Source organism: Hemiscyllium ocellatum, chromosome 7, assembly GCF_020745735.1.
Source record: "Hemiscyllium ocellatum isolate sHemOce1 chromosome 7, sHemOce1.pat.X.cur, whole genome shotgun sequence".
In the NCBI taxonomy this organism is placed as follows: Eukaryota; Metazoa; Chordata; class Chondrichthyes; order Orectolobiformes; family Hemiscylliidae; genus Hemiscyllium; species Hemiscyllium ocellatum.
In genome coordinates this window covers 79006-96374 of record NC_083407.1, presented here as the reverse complement: position 1 = coordinate 96374, position 17369 = coordinate 79006, and the positions used below count along the sequence as shown (strand labels likewise).

Below are 17369 nucleotides of genomic sequence, written 5' to 3'. Positions count from 1 at the left end.
CTAGGGGGAGGGGCGATGGAGGTGGGATAGGTGGAAGGAGGTCAAGGTGAGGGTGATAGGCCGGAGTGGGGTGGGGGCGGAGAGGTCAGGAAGAGGATTGCAGGTTAGGAGGGCGGTGCTGAGTTGAGGGAACCGACTGAGACAAGGTGGGGGGAGGGGAAATGAGGAAGCTGGAGAAATCTGAATTCATACCTTGTGGTTGGAGGGTTCCCAGGCGGAAGATGAGGCGCTCCTCCTCCAGCCGTCGTGTAGTTGTGTTCTGCCGGTGGAGGAGTCCAAGGACCTGCATGTCCTCGGTGGAGTGGGAGGGGGAATTAAAGTGTTGAGCCACGGGGTGATTGGGTTGGTTGGTTCGGGCGGCCCAGAGGTGTTCTCTGAAGCGTTCCGCAAGTAAGCGGCCTGTCTCACCAATATAGAGGAGGCCACATCGGGTGCAGCGGATGCAATAGATGATGTGTGTGGAGGTACAGGTGAACTTGTGGCGGATATGGAAGGATCCCTTGGGGCCTTGGAGGGAAGTGAGTGTGGAGGTGTGGGCGCAAGTTTTACATTTCCTGCGGTTGCAGGGGAAGGTGCCGGGGGTGGAGGTTGGGTTGGTGGGGGGTGTGGATCTGACAAGGGAGTCACGAAGGGAGTGGTCCTTGCGGAACGCTGATAGGGGAGGGGAGGGAAATATATCCTTGGTGGTGGGGTCCGTTTGGAGGTGGCGGAAATGGCGGCGGATAATACGTTGTATGCGCAGGTTGGTGGGGTGGTAGGTGAGAACCAGTGGGGTTCTGTCTTGGTGGCGGTTGGAGGAGCGGGGCTCAAGGGCGGAGGAGCGGGAAGTGGAGGAGATGCGGTGGAGGGCATCGTCGATCACGTCCCTCCCACCACCAAACCATCATCTCCCAGACCATCCAGGACCTCATCACCTCAGGGGATCTCCCATCCACCGCCTCCAACCTCATAGTCCCACAACCCCGCACCGCCCGTTTCTACCTCCTGCCCAAAATCCACAAACCTGCCTGCCCCGGCCGACCCATTGTCTCAGCCTGCTCCTGCCCCACCGAACTCATCTCCCAATACCTCGACACGGTCCTGTCCCCTTTAGTCCAAGAACTCCCCACCTACGTTCGGGACACCACCCACGCCCTCCACCTCCTCCAGGATTTTCGCTTCCCCGGTCCCCAATGCCTTATTTTCACTATGGACATCCAGTCCCTGTACACCTCCATCCCCCATCACGAAGGACTCAAAGCCCTCCGCTTCTTCCTTTCCCGCCGCACTAACCAGTACCCTTCCACTGACACCCTCCTTCGACTGACTGAACTGGTCCTCACCCTGAATAACTTCTCTTTTCAATCCTCCCACTTCCTCCAAACTAAAGGAGTTGCCATGGGCACCCGCATGGGCCCCAGCTATGCCTGCCTCTTCGTAGGATATGTGGAACAGTCCATCTTCCGCAACTACACTGGCACCACCCCCCACCTTTTCCTCCGCTACATCGATGACTGTATCGGCGCTGCCTCGTGCTCCCACGAGGAGGTTGAACAGTTCATCAACTTTACTAACACCTTCCATCCCGACCTCAAATTCACCTGGACTGTCTCAGACTCCTCCCTCCCCTTCCTAGACCTTTCCATTTCTATCTCGGGCGACCGACTCAACACAGACATCTATTATAAACCGACTGACTCCCACAGCTACCTGGACTACACCTCCTCCCACCCTGCCCCCTGTAAAAACGCCATCCCATATTCCCAATTCCTTCGTCTCCGCCGCATCTGCTCCCAGGAGGACCAATTCCAACACCGCACAACCCAGATGGCCTCCTTCTTCAAGGACCGCAGATTCCCCCCAGACGTGATCGACGATGCCCTCCACCGCATCTCCTCCACTTCCCGCTCCTCCGCCCTTGAGCCCCGCTCCTCCAACCGCCACCAAGACAGAACCCCACTGGTTCTCACCTACCACCCCACCAACCTGCGCATACAACGTATTATCCGCCGCCATTTCCGCCACCTCCAAACGGACCCCACCACCAAGGATATATTTCCCTCCCCTCCCCTATCAGCGTTCCGCAAGGACCACTCCCTTCGTGACTCCCTTGTCAGATCCACACCCCCCACCAACCCAACCTCCACCCCCGGCACCTTCCCCTGCAACCGCAGGAAATGTAAAACTTGCGCCCACACCTCCACACTCACTTCCCTCCAAGGCCCCAAGGGATCCTTCCATATCCGCCACAAGTTCACCTGTACCTCCACACACATCATCTATTGCATCCGCTGCACCCGATGTGGCCTCCTCTATATTGGTGAGACAGGCCGCTTACTTGCGGAACGCTTCAGAGAACACCTCTGGGCCGCCCGAACCAACCAACCCAATCACCCCGTGGCTCAACACTTTAACTCCCCCTCCCACTCCACCGAGGACATGCAGGTCCTTGGACTCCTCCACCGGCAGAACACAACTACACGACGGCTGGAGGAGGAGCGCCTCATCTTCCGCCTGGGAACCCTCCAACCACAAGGTATGAATTCAGATTTCTCCAGCTTCCTCATTTCCCCTCCCCCCACCGTGTCTCAGTCGGTTCCCTCAACTCAGCACCGCCCTCCTAACCTGCAATCCTCTTCCTGACCTCTCCGCCCCCACCCCACTCCGGCCTATCACCCTCACCTTGACCTCCTTCCACCTATCCCACCTCCATCGCCCCTCCCCCTAGTCCCTCCTCCCTACCTTTTATCTCAGCCGGCTTGGCTCTCTCTCTCTTATTCCTGATGAAGGGCTTATGCTCGAAACGTCGAATTCTCTATTCCTGAGATGCTGCCTAACCTGCTGTGCTTTGACCAGCAACACATTTGCAGCTGTGATCTCCAGCATCTGCAGACCTCATTTTTTACTCAAAAACACCAGCAACAGTTCTCCTTCAGGATCCTCCGCTCCACGCTTGCAGCAATGCGCCAGCACCTAACCTCTCTACAGTTAGCCCTGCCTCAGCTGAGGGCCACACTCTCTCAGAATTGCAAAGGACCCACTCTGTACTACATCCTCAGGAGAATTCATACTCTCAACAAACAGAATTTCAATTCCATCTCAAATATCAAAAACTGTAAGTACAGCAAACTTTTATCTACCCACCTCCATAACCAGCGCTCCTAGAACATTCCAGAAGATTCCCCTGGCCTCGGAAATGACTCAGACGCCATTAGCCATGCGGCTGATGCAGCTACCACCCCCTCGCTGATTGATGTCGTCACTTCCACCCTCATCATGGCCATTCCCACAGCCACTTCCGCCCCTCACAATTCCTCATGCATCACACGTGACATCACGTCCGCCCCTAACATCATCGCTCATGCCACACGCTCAATGATTTCCGCCACCCCTACTGCCGTGGTCACCACCATTTCCGCCCCCACCAGTGCCACTCACTTGTATTCTGCTGACACTCCCCCCACAGACCCCACTGTCACTTTCCCCACACCCCAGAACCCTGAGGGGAACATTATCCCTGCTCATGACTCCACCCCCATTCACCCCACCATCACACCCACTCCAGTTACTGGCTCCGACCCCACTCCCAGCTCCATACCCGCACCAGATCCCAGCTCCCAGCCCTGCCGAGTTTTCACCATCTCTCCAGACCTCCCCCTCACTGAGGATGAACGATCAGTCCTCAGCAAAGGACTCACCTTCATCCCCCTCCGTCCACGATCAATGAATTTAGTACACGCTGTAACGTCGAACAATTCTTCCGTCGCCTCCGCCTCTGAGCTTACTTTCGCAATCAGGACTCCCGCCCACCTTCCGAGGACCCCTTCGCCCACCTCCAACACACTGCCGCCGGAACATTAACCGTCTCAACCTGTCTACCCCGCCTCCCCCACTCCAATCTCTCACCTTCACAACGCGCAGCCCTCCAATCCCTCTGCTCCAATCCCAACTTCACCATGAAGCCAGTAGATAAAGGGGCCGCAGTGGTAGTCTGGCGCACTGACCTCTATACCGCAGAAGCCAAATGCCAACTCGAGGACACCTCTTCCTATTACCCCCTTGACCATGACCCCACCCCCCATCACCAAACCATCATCTCCCAGACCATACAGAACCTCATCAGCTCAGGAGATTTCCCACCCACAGCTTCCAACCTCATAGTCCGGGAACCCCACACTGCCCGGTTCTACCTCCTTCCCAAGATCCACAAGCCTGACCACCCTGGCCGACCCATTGTCTCAGCATGCTCCTGCCCCACTGAACTCATCTCTACCTACCTCGACACTGTTCTATCCCCCAATCCAGGAACTCCCCACATACGCTCGAGACACCACCCACGCCCTCCACCTCCTCCAAGACTTCCGTTTCCCCGGACCCCAACGCCTCATCTTCACATGGATATCCAATCCCTCTACACCTCCATCCGCCATGACCAGGGCTTCCAAACCCTCCGTTTTTCCCTCTCCAGACATCCCCAACAGTACCCTTCCACCGACACTCTCATTCGTTTGGCCGAACTGGTCCTCACCCTTAACAATTTCTCCTTTGAATCCTCCCACTTCCTCCAGACCAAAGGGGTAGCCATGGGCACACGTATGGGCCCCAGCTATGCCTGTCTCTTACTTGGCTACGTAGAACAGTTGATCTTCCGTAATTACACCGGCACCACTCCCCACCTCTTCCTCCGCTACACTGATGACTGCACTGGCTGCATTGGTGAAGTTGATGAATTGCTCAACCTCCTCGCGGGAGCACGAGGAGGTTGAGCAATTCATCAACTTCACCAACACATTCCACCCTGACCTTAAATTTACTTGGACCATCTCTGACACCTCCCTCCCCTTCCTGGACCTCTCAATCTCCATTAATGACGACCAACTTGACACTGACATTTTTTACAAACCCACCGACTCCCACAGCTACCTGGATTACACCTCTTCCCACCCTACCTCTTGTAAAAATGCCATCCCGTATTCCCAATTCCTCCGCCTCCGCCTTATCTGCTCCCAGGAGAACCAGTTCCACCATAGAACACACCAGATGGCCTCCTTCTTTAGAGACCGCAATTTCCCTTCCCACGTAGTTAAAGATGCCCTCCAACGCATCTCGTCCACATCCCGCACCTCCGCCCTCAGACCCCACCCCTCCAACCGTAACAAGGACAGAACGCCCCTGGTACTCACCTTCCACCCTACAACCCTTCACATAAACCAAATCATCCGCCTACATTTCCACCACCTCCAAAAAGACCCCACCACCAGGGATATATTTCCCTCCCCACCCCTTTCCGCCTTCCGCAAAGACCATTCCCTCCATGACTACCTGGTCAGGTCCACGCCCCCCAACAACCCACCCTCCCATCCTGGCACTTTCCCCTGCCACCGCAGGAACTGTAAAACCTGTGCCCACACCTCCTCCCTCACCTCTATCCAAGGCCCTAAAGGAGCCTTCCACATCCATCAAAGTTTTACCTGCACATCCACTAATATCATTTATTGTATCCGTTGCTCCCAATGTGGTCTCCTCTACATTGGGGATACTGGGCGCCTCCTAGCAGAGCGCTTTAGGGAACATCTCCGGGACACCCGCACCAATCAACCACACCTCCCCTTGGCCCAACATTTCAACTCCCCCTCCCACTCTGCCGAGGACATGGAGGTCCTGGGCCTCCTTCACCACCAGATGCCTGGAGGAAGAACGCCTCTTCTTCCGCCTCGGAACACTTCAAGTCCAAGGCATCAATGTGGACTTCAACAGTTTCCTCATTTCCCCTTCCCCCACCTCACCCTAGGTCCAAACTTCCAGCTCAGCACTGTCCCCATGACTTGTCTGGACTTGTCCGACCTGCCTAGCTCCTTTTCCACCTATCCACTCTGCCCTCCTCCCTGACCGATCACCTTCATCCCCTCCCCCACTCACCCATTGTACTCCATACTACTTTCTTCCCACCCCCACCCTCCTCTAGCTTATCTCTCCACGCTTCAGACTCACTGCCTTTATTCCTGATGAAACGTAGATTTAACTGCACTTTGGATGCTGCCTGAACTGCTGTGCTCTTCCAGCACCACTGATCCAGAATCTGGTTTCCAGCATCTACAGTCATTGTTTTTACCTTTGTGCAGGGCAGGTTATGTCTTACTAACTTGACTGAATTTTCCAAAGGGGTAACAAAGGTGATCGATGAAGGTAGAGCAGTGGATATTGTCGACATAGACTTTAGTGAGGCTTTCAAGAAGAATCCTTATGGTAGGTTCATCCAGAAGATAAAAATGTATAGGATCCACGGTGACTTGGCTGCATGGATTCAAAATTGGCTTGCTTGTAGAAGGTAATGCTGGAAGAGGCTTTTTCTGACTGGAGAGCCATGACTAGCAGTGTTCGCAGGGATCGTACTGGGACCTCTGCTGTTTGTGACATGGATGACTTGGATAAAAATATAAATGGGTGGGTTCATAGATTTGCAGATTATACAAAGATCGATGAAGTTGTGGATAGTGTAGAAGGTTGTCAATGGATACAGCTGGATATTGATCAGTTGCAGATATGGACGGATAAATGGCAGATGGAGTTTAATCTGGGTAAATGTGAGGTGTTACACTCTGAGAGATCAAACATTAAGGATAAGTATACAGTTAAAGGTAGCACCCTGAACAGTATTGATATACAGTGGAGTATTGGGATTCAACTTAATAGCTCCCTGAAAATGGCAATGCAAGTACATAGGGTTATGAAGAAGGCTTATAACGTGCTTGCCTTTATTGGTTGGGGAATTAAGTATGAGAATCAGGATGTCATGTTGCAGCTCTATTAAACTTTGGTTAGGTCACACTTAAGAGTACTGCATTCAATTCTGCTCCCCAAATTACAGGAAGGATGTGAAGGCTTTAGAGAGGATACAGAAAGGTTTACCATGTTGCTGGGGGTTGTCTCGAGTGGCATGTGACTGTGAGGGAGTAACTGGGGGTGTCTTGTGGGCATTACTAACTGTGATGTAAACATTTTGTATAAAGGAAGGACTGTTTCTTTTGTTCAGGGAGCTTCCCTGGACACACCTCGCAAGCATGGCCAAGAGTGTTCAGGGTTTCTCCAAAGGTTGTTCTGTACTATGCTTAATAAAATTTGGTTGTTGTTCACAAAAGTTGGCATCTGGAGTTGCATCAAATGTGTAAGGATATCTGAAAAAAAACACTGACAGATGGTGAAACATAAATTCAACAAAAATCTGGAATTAAAATAGCTAGCCTAATATCAAATATGTAAACACTGTTGATTGTCAGAAAACAAAAATTAGGCTTATTTATGTTCTTTAGGAAAGGAAATCTGTCATCCTTACATGGTTGGCTTATGTGTGACTCCAGGCCCACAGCAATATCATTAACTTTTAACTACCCTCTGGGCAATTGGGAATGGGAAATAAATACCTTTGCAAGAACATTAAATAGTCTGAAATTCTGAACCTAATAAATTCTGATATTTGGAAATGTAATTAGATTCCCAAAAACTTCAACTGAGAGTGGGAAAGAGATTTGCAGCTTCTTCTGAGGTTTTATTCATATGACCAACTAGGTACATGGAAACAGAAATTAAGTTCAAGGAAGGTTGCTAGTTGATCATCAGCATAGGAGCTTTTCCAAAGGTTGTCCAACAATTAAAGACCTTCTAAAAACCTCTCTCCTCCTAAAGGTTTTACCTGTCTTTTTTCCCCAAATTCATCTGACTTCCATAAACAGCAGAGAATCAGAGCATACACAACTATTAACCTGATTCGTCATGTAACCATATTGTAAAAACACTTTTCAATCCATTCACAAAATGGAGTTGCAGGTATACAGAATAGTATAGGCACTGTGGCTCAGTGGTTAGCAGTGTTGCCTCACAGCACCAGGGTCCTAGGTTCGATTCCAGCCTCGGGCAACTGTCTGTATGGAGTTTGCACATTCTCCCCGTGTCTGCATGGGTTTCCTTCGGGTACTCTGGTTTCCTCCCACAGTCCAAAGATGTGCAGGTTAGATGCTAACCTGCTATGCTAAATTGCCCATAGGGTTAGGTGCATTAGTCAGAGGGATATTGGTATGGGTGGGTTACTCTTCGGAGCGTCAGTGTGGACTAGTTGGGCCGAAGAGCCTGTTTCCACACTGTATGGAATCTAATCAAAAAACGTAAGGGTGTTTAATATGCTTGCCTTCATTGGTCAGTGTTTAGAGTGTGGTGCTGGAAAAGAACAGCAGGTCAGGTAGCATCCAAGGAGCTGTAGAATTGACGTTTTGAGCATAAGCCCTTCATTAGAAATGAGGCTTGTGGATTGGGGCTGAGAAATGAATGGGAGTGGGGTTGGGATGAACATAGAACATACAACAATACAGCACAGAACAACCCGCGATGTTGCAATGACCTGTGAACTATTCTCAGCTTGCCCCTCTTCATCATCCCAAAATCATCCATGTGCTTATGTAAGGATTGTTTAAATCTCCCTAATGTGGCTGAGTTGACTACATTAGCAGGTAGGGCATTCCACGCCCTTACCACTCTCCTAGTAAAGAACCTGCCTCTGACATCTGTCTTAAATCCATCACCCCTCAATGTGTAATTATGCCCCCTCATACAAGCTAACATCATCATTCTAGGAAAAAGACATCCACTAGGTAAAAAGAAGGACTGCAGATGCTGGAAACCAGAGATAGGTTAGAGTGATGCTGGAAAAGCTCAGCAGGGCAGGCAGCATCCGAGGAGCAGGAAAATCGACGTTTCGAGCAAAAGCCCTTCATCAGGAATAGAGGCAGGGTGCCTGCAGAATGGAGAGATAAATGAGAGGGGGTTGGGGGTGGGGAGAAAGTAGCACAGAGTACAATAGGTGAATGGGGGTAGGGATGGAGGCAATAGGTCAGGGAGGAGGGTGGGGGAAGGTAGCAAAGAGTACAATGTTTGAATGGGGCTGGGGATGAAGGTGATAGGTCAGAGAGGAGAGTGGAGTGGATAGGTGGAAAGGAAGACGGGCAGGTAGGGCAGGTCATGAGGGTGGTAGCTTCAGGGCAGAGGAGATGACCTGGGGGTTGCAGTGAGAGAGAGAGAGACTCACTGAGATTCTTGTAGAGAGAGGAGGAAAACTTCTTCAAGGCAGGCATCCTGCAAGAGGATTCACAGTAGACTTCCACTGTCTACCCTATCTAATCCCCTGAATCTCTTGTATGTATCTATCAAATCCCCCCATATCCTTTTTCTTTCCAATGAGAACAGATGCAAGTCTCTCAGCCTTTCCTCATAAGACCTTCCCTCCAGACCAGGCAATATCCTGGTAAACCTCCTCTGCACATTTCCCAATGCTTCCATATCCTTCCTGAAATATGGGGACCAGAACTGTACACAATATTCCACGTGTAGCCACACCTGCATTTTGTATAGATGCAACATGATTATTAGATTAGGTTAGATTAGATTTCCTATAGTGTGGAAACAGACCGTTCGGCCCAACAAGTCCACACCGACCCTCCTAAGAGTAACCCACCCAGACCCATTTCCCTCTGACTAATGCATCTAACCTATGGGCAATTTAGCATGGCTAATTCACCTGACCTGCACATCTTTGGATTGTGGGAGAAAACCGGAACACCAAGAAGAAACCCACGCAGACACAGGGAGAACGTGCAAACACCACAGACAGTCGCCCAAGGCTGGAATCGAACTGGGACCCTGGTGCTGTGAGGCAGCAGTGCTAACCACTGAGCCACTGTGCTGCCCCGAACTCAATTGTGGCTCCAAAACTCAATTCCTCTACAAATGAAACCTAACACACCATATACCTTCTTAACAGCACTATCCACCTGGGTGGCAACTTTCAGGGATCTATGTACATGGATTCCAAGATCCTTCTGCACACCCACACTACCAGGAATCTTGCCATTGACCCAGTACTCTGCCTTCCTGTTATTCTTCCCAAAGTGCATCACCTCACATTTAGCTGCATTGAACTCCATTTGCCACCTCTCAGCCCAATTCTGCAGTTATCCCAGTCCCCCTGCAACCTGTAATGTTCTTCCAAACTGTCCACTACTCCACCAACAGGTGGGCATAGAAGTACATGGTACATGGGAAAGTGATAGGTGATGAAGGTGAGGGAGAAGGTGGTAGGTCAGTGGGGGAAGTGATGAACAGGTCCAGACAGTGGTGCCAAGTTGGAGGCTTGGGATTGGGATAATATGGCAGGAGGGGAAATGAGGAAGCTGTTGAAATCCACATTTATTCCATATGGTTGCAGGTCCTAAAGTGGAAAATGAGCCATTTCTCCTCCAGGCGTCAAGTGGTAATGGTTTGGCAGTGAAGGAGGCCAGGATCTGCATGTCTTTGACTGAGTGGGAGGGGGAGTTGAAGTGTTCAGCCTCGGGGTAGTGGAGTTCGTGGATGCAGATGTCCCAGAGATGTTCTTTGGTACGATCCACACAAAGGCATCCTGTCTCCCCAAACTGGAAGAGACCACACTGGGTGCAACGGATGCAGTTGATGACATTGGTAAAGGTACGGATGAATTTGTGACGGATGTGGAAGGATTCCTTGGGGCCTTGGACAGAGATGAGGGGAGTTGAATGGGTGCAAGTTTTGGACTTCCTGCAGTGGCAAGAAAAGGTGCCAGAAGTGGGATGTGGGCTGGTGGGAGAGTGTGGACCTGACAAGGAAGTCGTGGAGGGAATAGTCATAAAGTCACAGAGATGTACAGCATGGAAACAGACCCTTCGGTCCAACCCATCTGTGCCGACCAGATATCCCAACCCAATCTAGTCCCACCTGCCAGCACCCGGCCCATATCCCTCCAAACCCTTCCTATTCATATACCCATCCAAATGCCTCTTAAATGTTTTAATTGTACCAGCTTCCACCATTTCCTCTGGCAGCTCATTCCATGCACGTACCACCCTCTGTGTGAAACCGTTGCCCCTTAGGTCTCTTTTATATCTTTCCCCTCGCACCCTAAACCTATGCCCTCTAGTTCTGAACTCCCCGACCCCATGAAAAAGACTTTGCCTATTTACCCTATCCATGCCCCTCATAATTTTGTAAACCCTCAGCCTCCGATGTTCCAGGGAAAACAGCCCCAGCCTGTTCAGCCTCTCTCTATAGTTCAAATCCTCCAACCCTGGCAACATCTTTGTAAATCTTTTCCGAACCCTTTCAAGTTTCACAACATCTTTCCGATCGGAAGGAGACCAGAATTGCACACAATATTCCAACGGTGGCCTAACCAATGTCCTGTACAGCCACAACATGACCTCCCAACTCCTGTCCTCAATACTCTGACTAATAAAGGAAAGCATACCAAACATCTTCACTATCCAATCTACCTGCGACTCCACTTGCAAGGAGCTAGGAACCTGCACTCCAAGGTCTCTTTGTTCAGCAACACTCCCTAGGACCTTATCATTAAGTGTATAAGTCCTGCTAAGATTTACTTTCCCAAAATGCAGCACCTCGCATTTATCTGAATTAAACTCCATCTGCCACTTCTCAGCCCATTGGCCCATCTGGTCCAGATCCTGTTGTAATCTGAGATAACCCTCTTCGCTGTCCAGTACGCCTCCAATTTTGGTGTCATCTGCAAACTTACTAACCGTACCTCTTATGCTCGCATCAAATCATTTATGTAAATGACAAAAAGTAGAGGATCCAGCATCAATCCTTGTGTCACTCCACTGGTCACAGGCCTCCAATCCGAAAAACAACCCTCCACCACCACGCTCTATATTCTGCCTTTGAGCCAGTTCTGTATCCAAATGGCTAGTTCTCCCTGTATTCCATGAAATCTAACCTTGCTAATCAGTCTCCCATGGGGAACCTTGTCGAACGCCTTACTGAAGTCCATATAGATCACATCTATTGCTCTGTCCTCATCTATTCCTCTTTGTTCCTTCTTCAAAAACAGATCTTTGCAGTACACCACCAGTAATTGAACTCCAGGATGAACATTTCCCATCAACCACCACCTTCTGTCTTCTTTCAACGAGCCAATTTCTGATCCAAACTACTAAATCATCCTCAATCTCAGGCCTCCGTGGTTTCTGCAATAGCCTACATGGGGAATCTTAACAAACAGCTTACTGGAATCCATATACACCACATCAACTGCTTTACCCTCATCCACCAGTTTGGTCACTATGTCAAAGAACTCAATAATGTTTGTGAGGCACAACCTACCCCTCACAAAACCATGTTGACTATCACTAATCAATTTATTCCTTTCTAAATGATTATAAATCCTATCTCTTTTAACCTTTTGCAACACTTTCCCCACAACCAAAATAAGGCTCACTGGTCTATTTTGAAACACTCACAAGAGTGCCTTTTTCAAGTCTTCAGACAATGACAATATAAAGATCAAAGATCAGGGTTCCTAGGCAGAAGATGAGGCGCACTTCCTCCATCATAGTCCTTGATCTCCTCCATCGCCAGACCCTGACCACACGACGCCTGGAGGAAGAGCGCCTCATCTTCCGCATAGGAACCCTCCAACCACACGGGATGAATGTAGATTTCTCCAGCTTCCTCATTTCCCCTCCCCCCACCTTATCTCAGTCCTAACCCCCAGATTCAGCACCGCCCTCTTGACCTGCAATCTTCTTCCCGACGTCTCCGCCCCACCCCCCTCTCCGGCCTATCACCCTCACCCTCACCTCCTTCCACCTATCGTATTCCCAGCGCCCCTCCCCCAAATTCCCTCCTCCCTACATTTTATCTCAGCCCGCTTAGCATACCAGCCTCATTCCTGAAGAAGGGCTTATGCCCGAAACGTCGATTCTCCTGCTCCTCGGATGCTGCCTGGCCTGCTGTGTTTTTCCAGCACCACATTTTCAACTTAGAATCGTCTTTGCCCGGCCTTGTGGTTAGGGTTAAACCATTAGTTCTGCAATTTATCGGATCTACATCAGTGTGCAGTTTCTTGTTTCTGTCTGGTTCAGTGCAGTTTAACAGAAGCCATTTTGTGCAGCTCCTTCAGCCATTTTGTCCTACCTCCCAGATGCCCACATCCTCAACAGTAGCCTGTATCTGAGTCTTTTCCTCGACAACGTCGTCTTTTTCCTGTGTGAAAACTGACTAAAAATATTCATTAAGTGCTTCTCCTACCTCCTCAGACTCCACGCATAACTTCCACTACTGTCCTTGATTGGCCCTAATCTTACGATAGTCATTTTTTTATTCCTGATATACCTATGGAAAGCTTAGGGTTTTCCTTGATCCTATCTGCCAATGTCCCCTTCTGGCTCTTCCTGGCTCTCTCTTTAGATCTTTCCTGGCTAACTTACAACTCTCAAGCACCCTAACTGAGCCTTCACATCTCATCCTAACATAAGTCTTCTTCTTCCTCTTGACAACAGATTCAACTTCCTTAGTAAACCACGGATCCCTTGCTCGACCACTTCCTCCCTGCCTGAAAGGTACATACTTATTAAGGACACACAGCAGCCATTTCTTGAATAAACTTCACATTTCAATTGTGCCCATCCCCTGCACTTTCCTTCCCCATCCTATGCACCCTAACTCTCACCTAATCACATCATAATTGCCTTTCCCCTAGCTATAACTCTTGCCCTGCGGTATATAACTATCCCTTTCCATCGCTAAAGTAAACATAACCAAATTGTGGTCACTATCACTGAAGTACTCACCTACTTCCAAATCCAACACCTGGCCTGGTTTATTACCCAGTACCAAATCCAATGTGGCCTCACCCCTTGTTGACTTGTCTACATACTGTGTCAGGAAACCATCCTGCACACATTGGACAAAAACGGACCCATCTAAAGTACTCAAACTATTATATTTCCAGTCAATATTTGGAAAGTTAAAGACCCCCATAGGAACTACCCTGTTTCTCGTGGTCCTATCCAGAATTATCTTTGCTATCCTTCCCTCTACATCTCTGGAACTATTCGGAGGCCTATAGAAAACTTCCAACAGGGTGACCTCTTCTTTCCTGTTTCTAATCTCAGTCCATACTACCTCAGTAGACGAGTCCTCAAATGTACTATTTGCCACCGTAATACTGTCCTTGACTACCAATGCAACACCTCCCCCTCTTTTACCATCTTATCTGTTCTCACTGAAACAGCTAAACCCTGAAACCTACAACAACCATTCCTGCCCCTGCTCTATCGATGTCTCCGATATGGCCACAACATCAATTGCCAGGTACCAATCAATGCTGCAAGTTTACTCACCTTACTTAGTGTGCTCCTGGCGTTGAAGCAGACACATAGAACATAGAAAAATACAGCGCAGTACAGGCCCTTTGGCCCTTGATGTTGCGCCGATCCAAGCCCACCTAACCTACTCTAGCCCACTTTCCTCCACATGCCTATCCAATGCCCGTTTAAAGCCCATAAAGAGGGAGAGTCCACCACTGCTACTGGCAGGGCATTCCATGAACTCACGACTCACTGAGTAAAGAATCTACCCCTAACTTCTGTCCTATACTTAGCACCCCTTAATTTAAAGCTATGCCCCCTTGTAATAGCTGACTCCATACGTGGAAAAAGGTTCTCATGGTCAACCCTATCTAAAGCCCTAATCATCTTGTATACCTCTATCAAGTCACCCCTAAACCTTCTTTTCTCCAATGAAAACAGCCCCAAGTGCCTCAGCCTTTCCTCATACAATCTTCCTACCCATACCAGGCAACATCCTGGTAAACCTCCTCTGCACCCGTTCCAGTGCCTCCACATCCTTCCGATAGTATGGCGACCAAAACTGCACACAATACTCCAGATGCGGCCGCACCAGAGTCTTATACAACTGCAACATGACTCAGGACTCCGGAACTCAATTCTTCCACCAATAAAAGCCAGTACGCCATAGGCCTTCTTCACAGCACTATTTACCTGGGTGGCAACTTTCAGAGATCTGTGTACATGGACACCAAGATCCCTCTGCTCATCCACACTACCAAGTATTCGACCATTAGCCCAGTACCCCATCTTCTTGTTACTCTTACCAAAGTGAATTACTTCACACTTACCTACATTGAACTCCATTTGCCATCTTTCTGCCCTCACTACTCTCAACCTCCTAGACACTGGAACTACAAGTTAGGTTCCCATTCCCTTGCTGAATTAGTTTTAACCCTCCTGAAGAGTGCATTAGCACATTACCCCATCCCCCCACCCTACCCCCCCACCCCCCGGATATTGATATCCCTCTGGTCCAGGTGTAGACCATCCTGTTTGTAGGGATCCCACCTTCTTCAGAATGAGTCCCAATTATCCAGGGATCTGAAACCCTGCCTCCTGCACCATCCCTATGGCCATATGTTCAACTCCTCCCTCTCACTATTCCCTGCCTCGCTAGCACTTTGCATGAGTAACAAACCGGAGATAACAACTCTGTTTGTTCTAGCTCTAAGCTTCCACCCTAGCTCCCTGAATTTCTGCCTAAATCCCCATTCCTTTTCCTACCTATGTTGTTACTGTCTATGTGGACCACAACTTGAAGCTGCTTCTTCCCCCTCCCCCCAGCACCAGGGAGGCAACACACCAATCGTTCTCTCTCGTTCTCACAGAACCTCCTATCTATGCCCCTTACTCCCAAGTCCCCAATGACTAATGCTCTGCTCCTCTTCCCTATTCCCTCCTGACTAACAGGGTCAGATTCTGTGCCAGAAATCTGTACCTTATGGCTTACCCCTCGTAAGTCATCCCCCCAACAATACCCAAAACAGTACACATGTTATTGAGGGGAATGGCCACAGGGGATCCCTGCGCTGTCTGCTGGTTCCCTTTCCGTCCCCTGACTGTAACCCTTCTGCCTTTTTCTTGGATCTGAGATGTGACTACCTCCCTGTAACTCCTCTCAATAGCCCTCTCCACCTCTCACATGATCTGAAGTTCATCCAGCTCCAGTTCCCTAACACAATTTTTGAGGAACTAGAATTGGATGCACTTCCCACAGATGAAGTCAGCAGGGACACTAGTGGTGACCCTTACCACCCACATTCTGCAGGAGAAACAGTAAATTGACCTAACCTCCATTCCCCCAATCTAAATTCCCAAAGAGATTATTGAAAAATAAATAATAAAAAAGTCTTGTTACCTTACCAATCTGGCACACAGAATTCTTTGGTTAGAGGAGGAGGATGGGTGGGAGACACTATCTAAGTAGTGTTTGGACAACACAACTGCCCAAATATATTACTTCACTTACTCAGCAGTCCTGTGTCTGCTCCTGTTCAGCGTGCACTCTGCCTATTCATGAGGTAAGTTTTTAAAGCAGTCACTTACGTACCTGGCAGCCCCCGGCCGTCGCTCCCACTCTACCTGCTGCTACACATTTCTATGATTCTAAGTATTCATATCTTCCAGTTTTTCACAGTCCATTAATATGAATATTAATTTCCAATAAGTGGTGCCTACAAGTTTGCCTCTAGCTTTGTTGGCATTTCAGACAGGGAATAAATAGAAATTCAGACAATATCCTCAACTTTAACATCCTATAAGTTATTGTTTTCTGGATAGTTAGGACAACTGAATGTGAATGAGAGTTTCATCGGTATAAAAAAGGTCAGTTTACCTGACGTTGAACAAACATCAGCACAACTTTCTTTGCTTGTTCAAATGCACTATCCTCATCCAGAGCCATGTTGTTTGTTGTGCAGCCCACATCCCAGCACAAGACTACAGCACTCTGTAGAAACAGCAATTGCAATAATGTGCTTTAAGCCAGAGTTATTAAGATAAACTAAAATGCCGGTATCAGAAATACTTTCTAAAAGCCATAAAAATCAATATCTATCACCTTGTACTAATTTTATGAATTCCTTAACTTTCCAATCATATTATTAGAAATGGGAATGGGAACGGAGCAAGATAAAAAGTACGGCCAACTCAAACTCAGATTGAAATTGAAATACTTAGCAGGTCAGACAGGCAGCATCTATGGAGTGAAACAAGAGATAATGTTTAAGTGACTTTTCATCAGAACTAAAGAAACTTAAAAGTCATACATTCATCCAATAACAAAAAAGGAAGCCATCATGACTGCACTGGCCCTTTGAAGGTACAATCCACCTAAAGCTACTTCCCTACCTTGCCCCATAACCAGCCACATTTTCCTTTTTATATAATGATCCAATTTCTGTCTGAAAGCTTCAATTGATCAGCCTGTACCATACATCGAAACATAGGAATTAGGATCGGGAATAGGCAATTCAGCCCTTTGAGCCCGTTCCTTCACTGAACATAATCATGACTTATCTTATCTTGGTCCCAACTCCATTCTCTTGTCTGCTCTCCATAACCCCTTATCCCGCTTTTCATCAGTAACAAATCTATTTATTTCTTGAATCTGTTGACTGATTCTGCCTCCACTTCACTCTGGGCAGTGAGTTCCACAGATTCGCAACCCTCTGAGGGAAG

General features: G+C 48.8%; 1 protein-coding gene across 1 annotated transcript in view; it reads right to left on the bottom strand.

Moving 5' to 3' along the window:
* The window catches only part of xrcc5 (X-ray repair complementing defective repair in Chinese hamster cells 5), a 344097-nt gene that overhangs the window by 308301 nt on the left and 18427 nt on the right, over positions 1-17369 (bottom strand). Inside the window, exon 2 of the mRNA XM_060827769.1 lies at positions 16525-16638. Coding sequence (XP_060683752.1) covers positions 16525-16638 — 114 coding nt within the window. The remainder of the gene's footprint in view (positions 1-16524; positions 16639-17369) is intronic.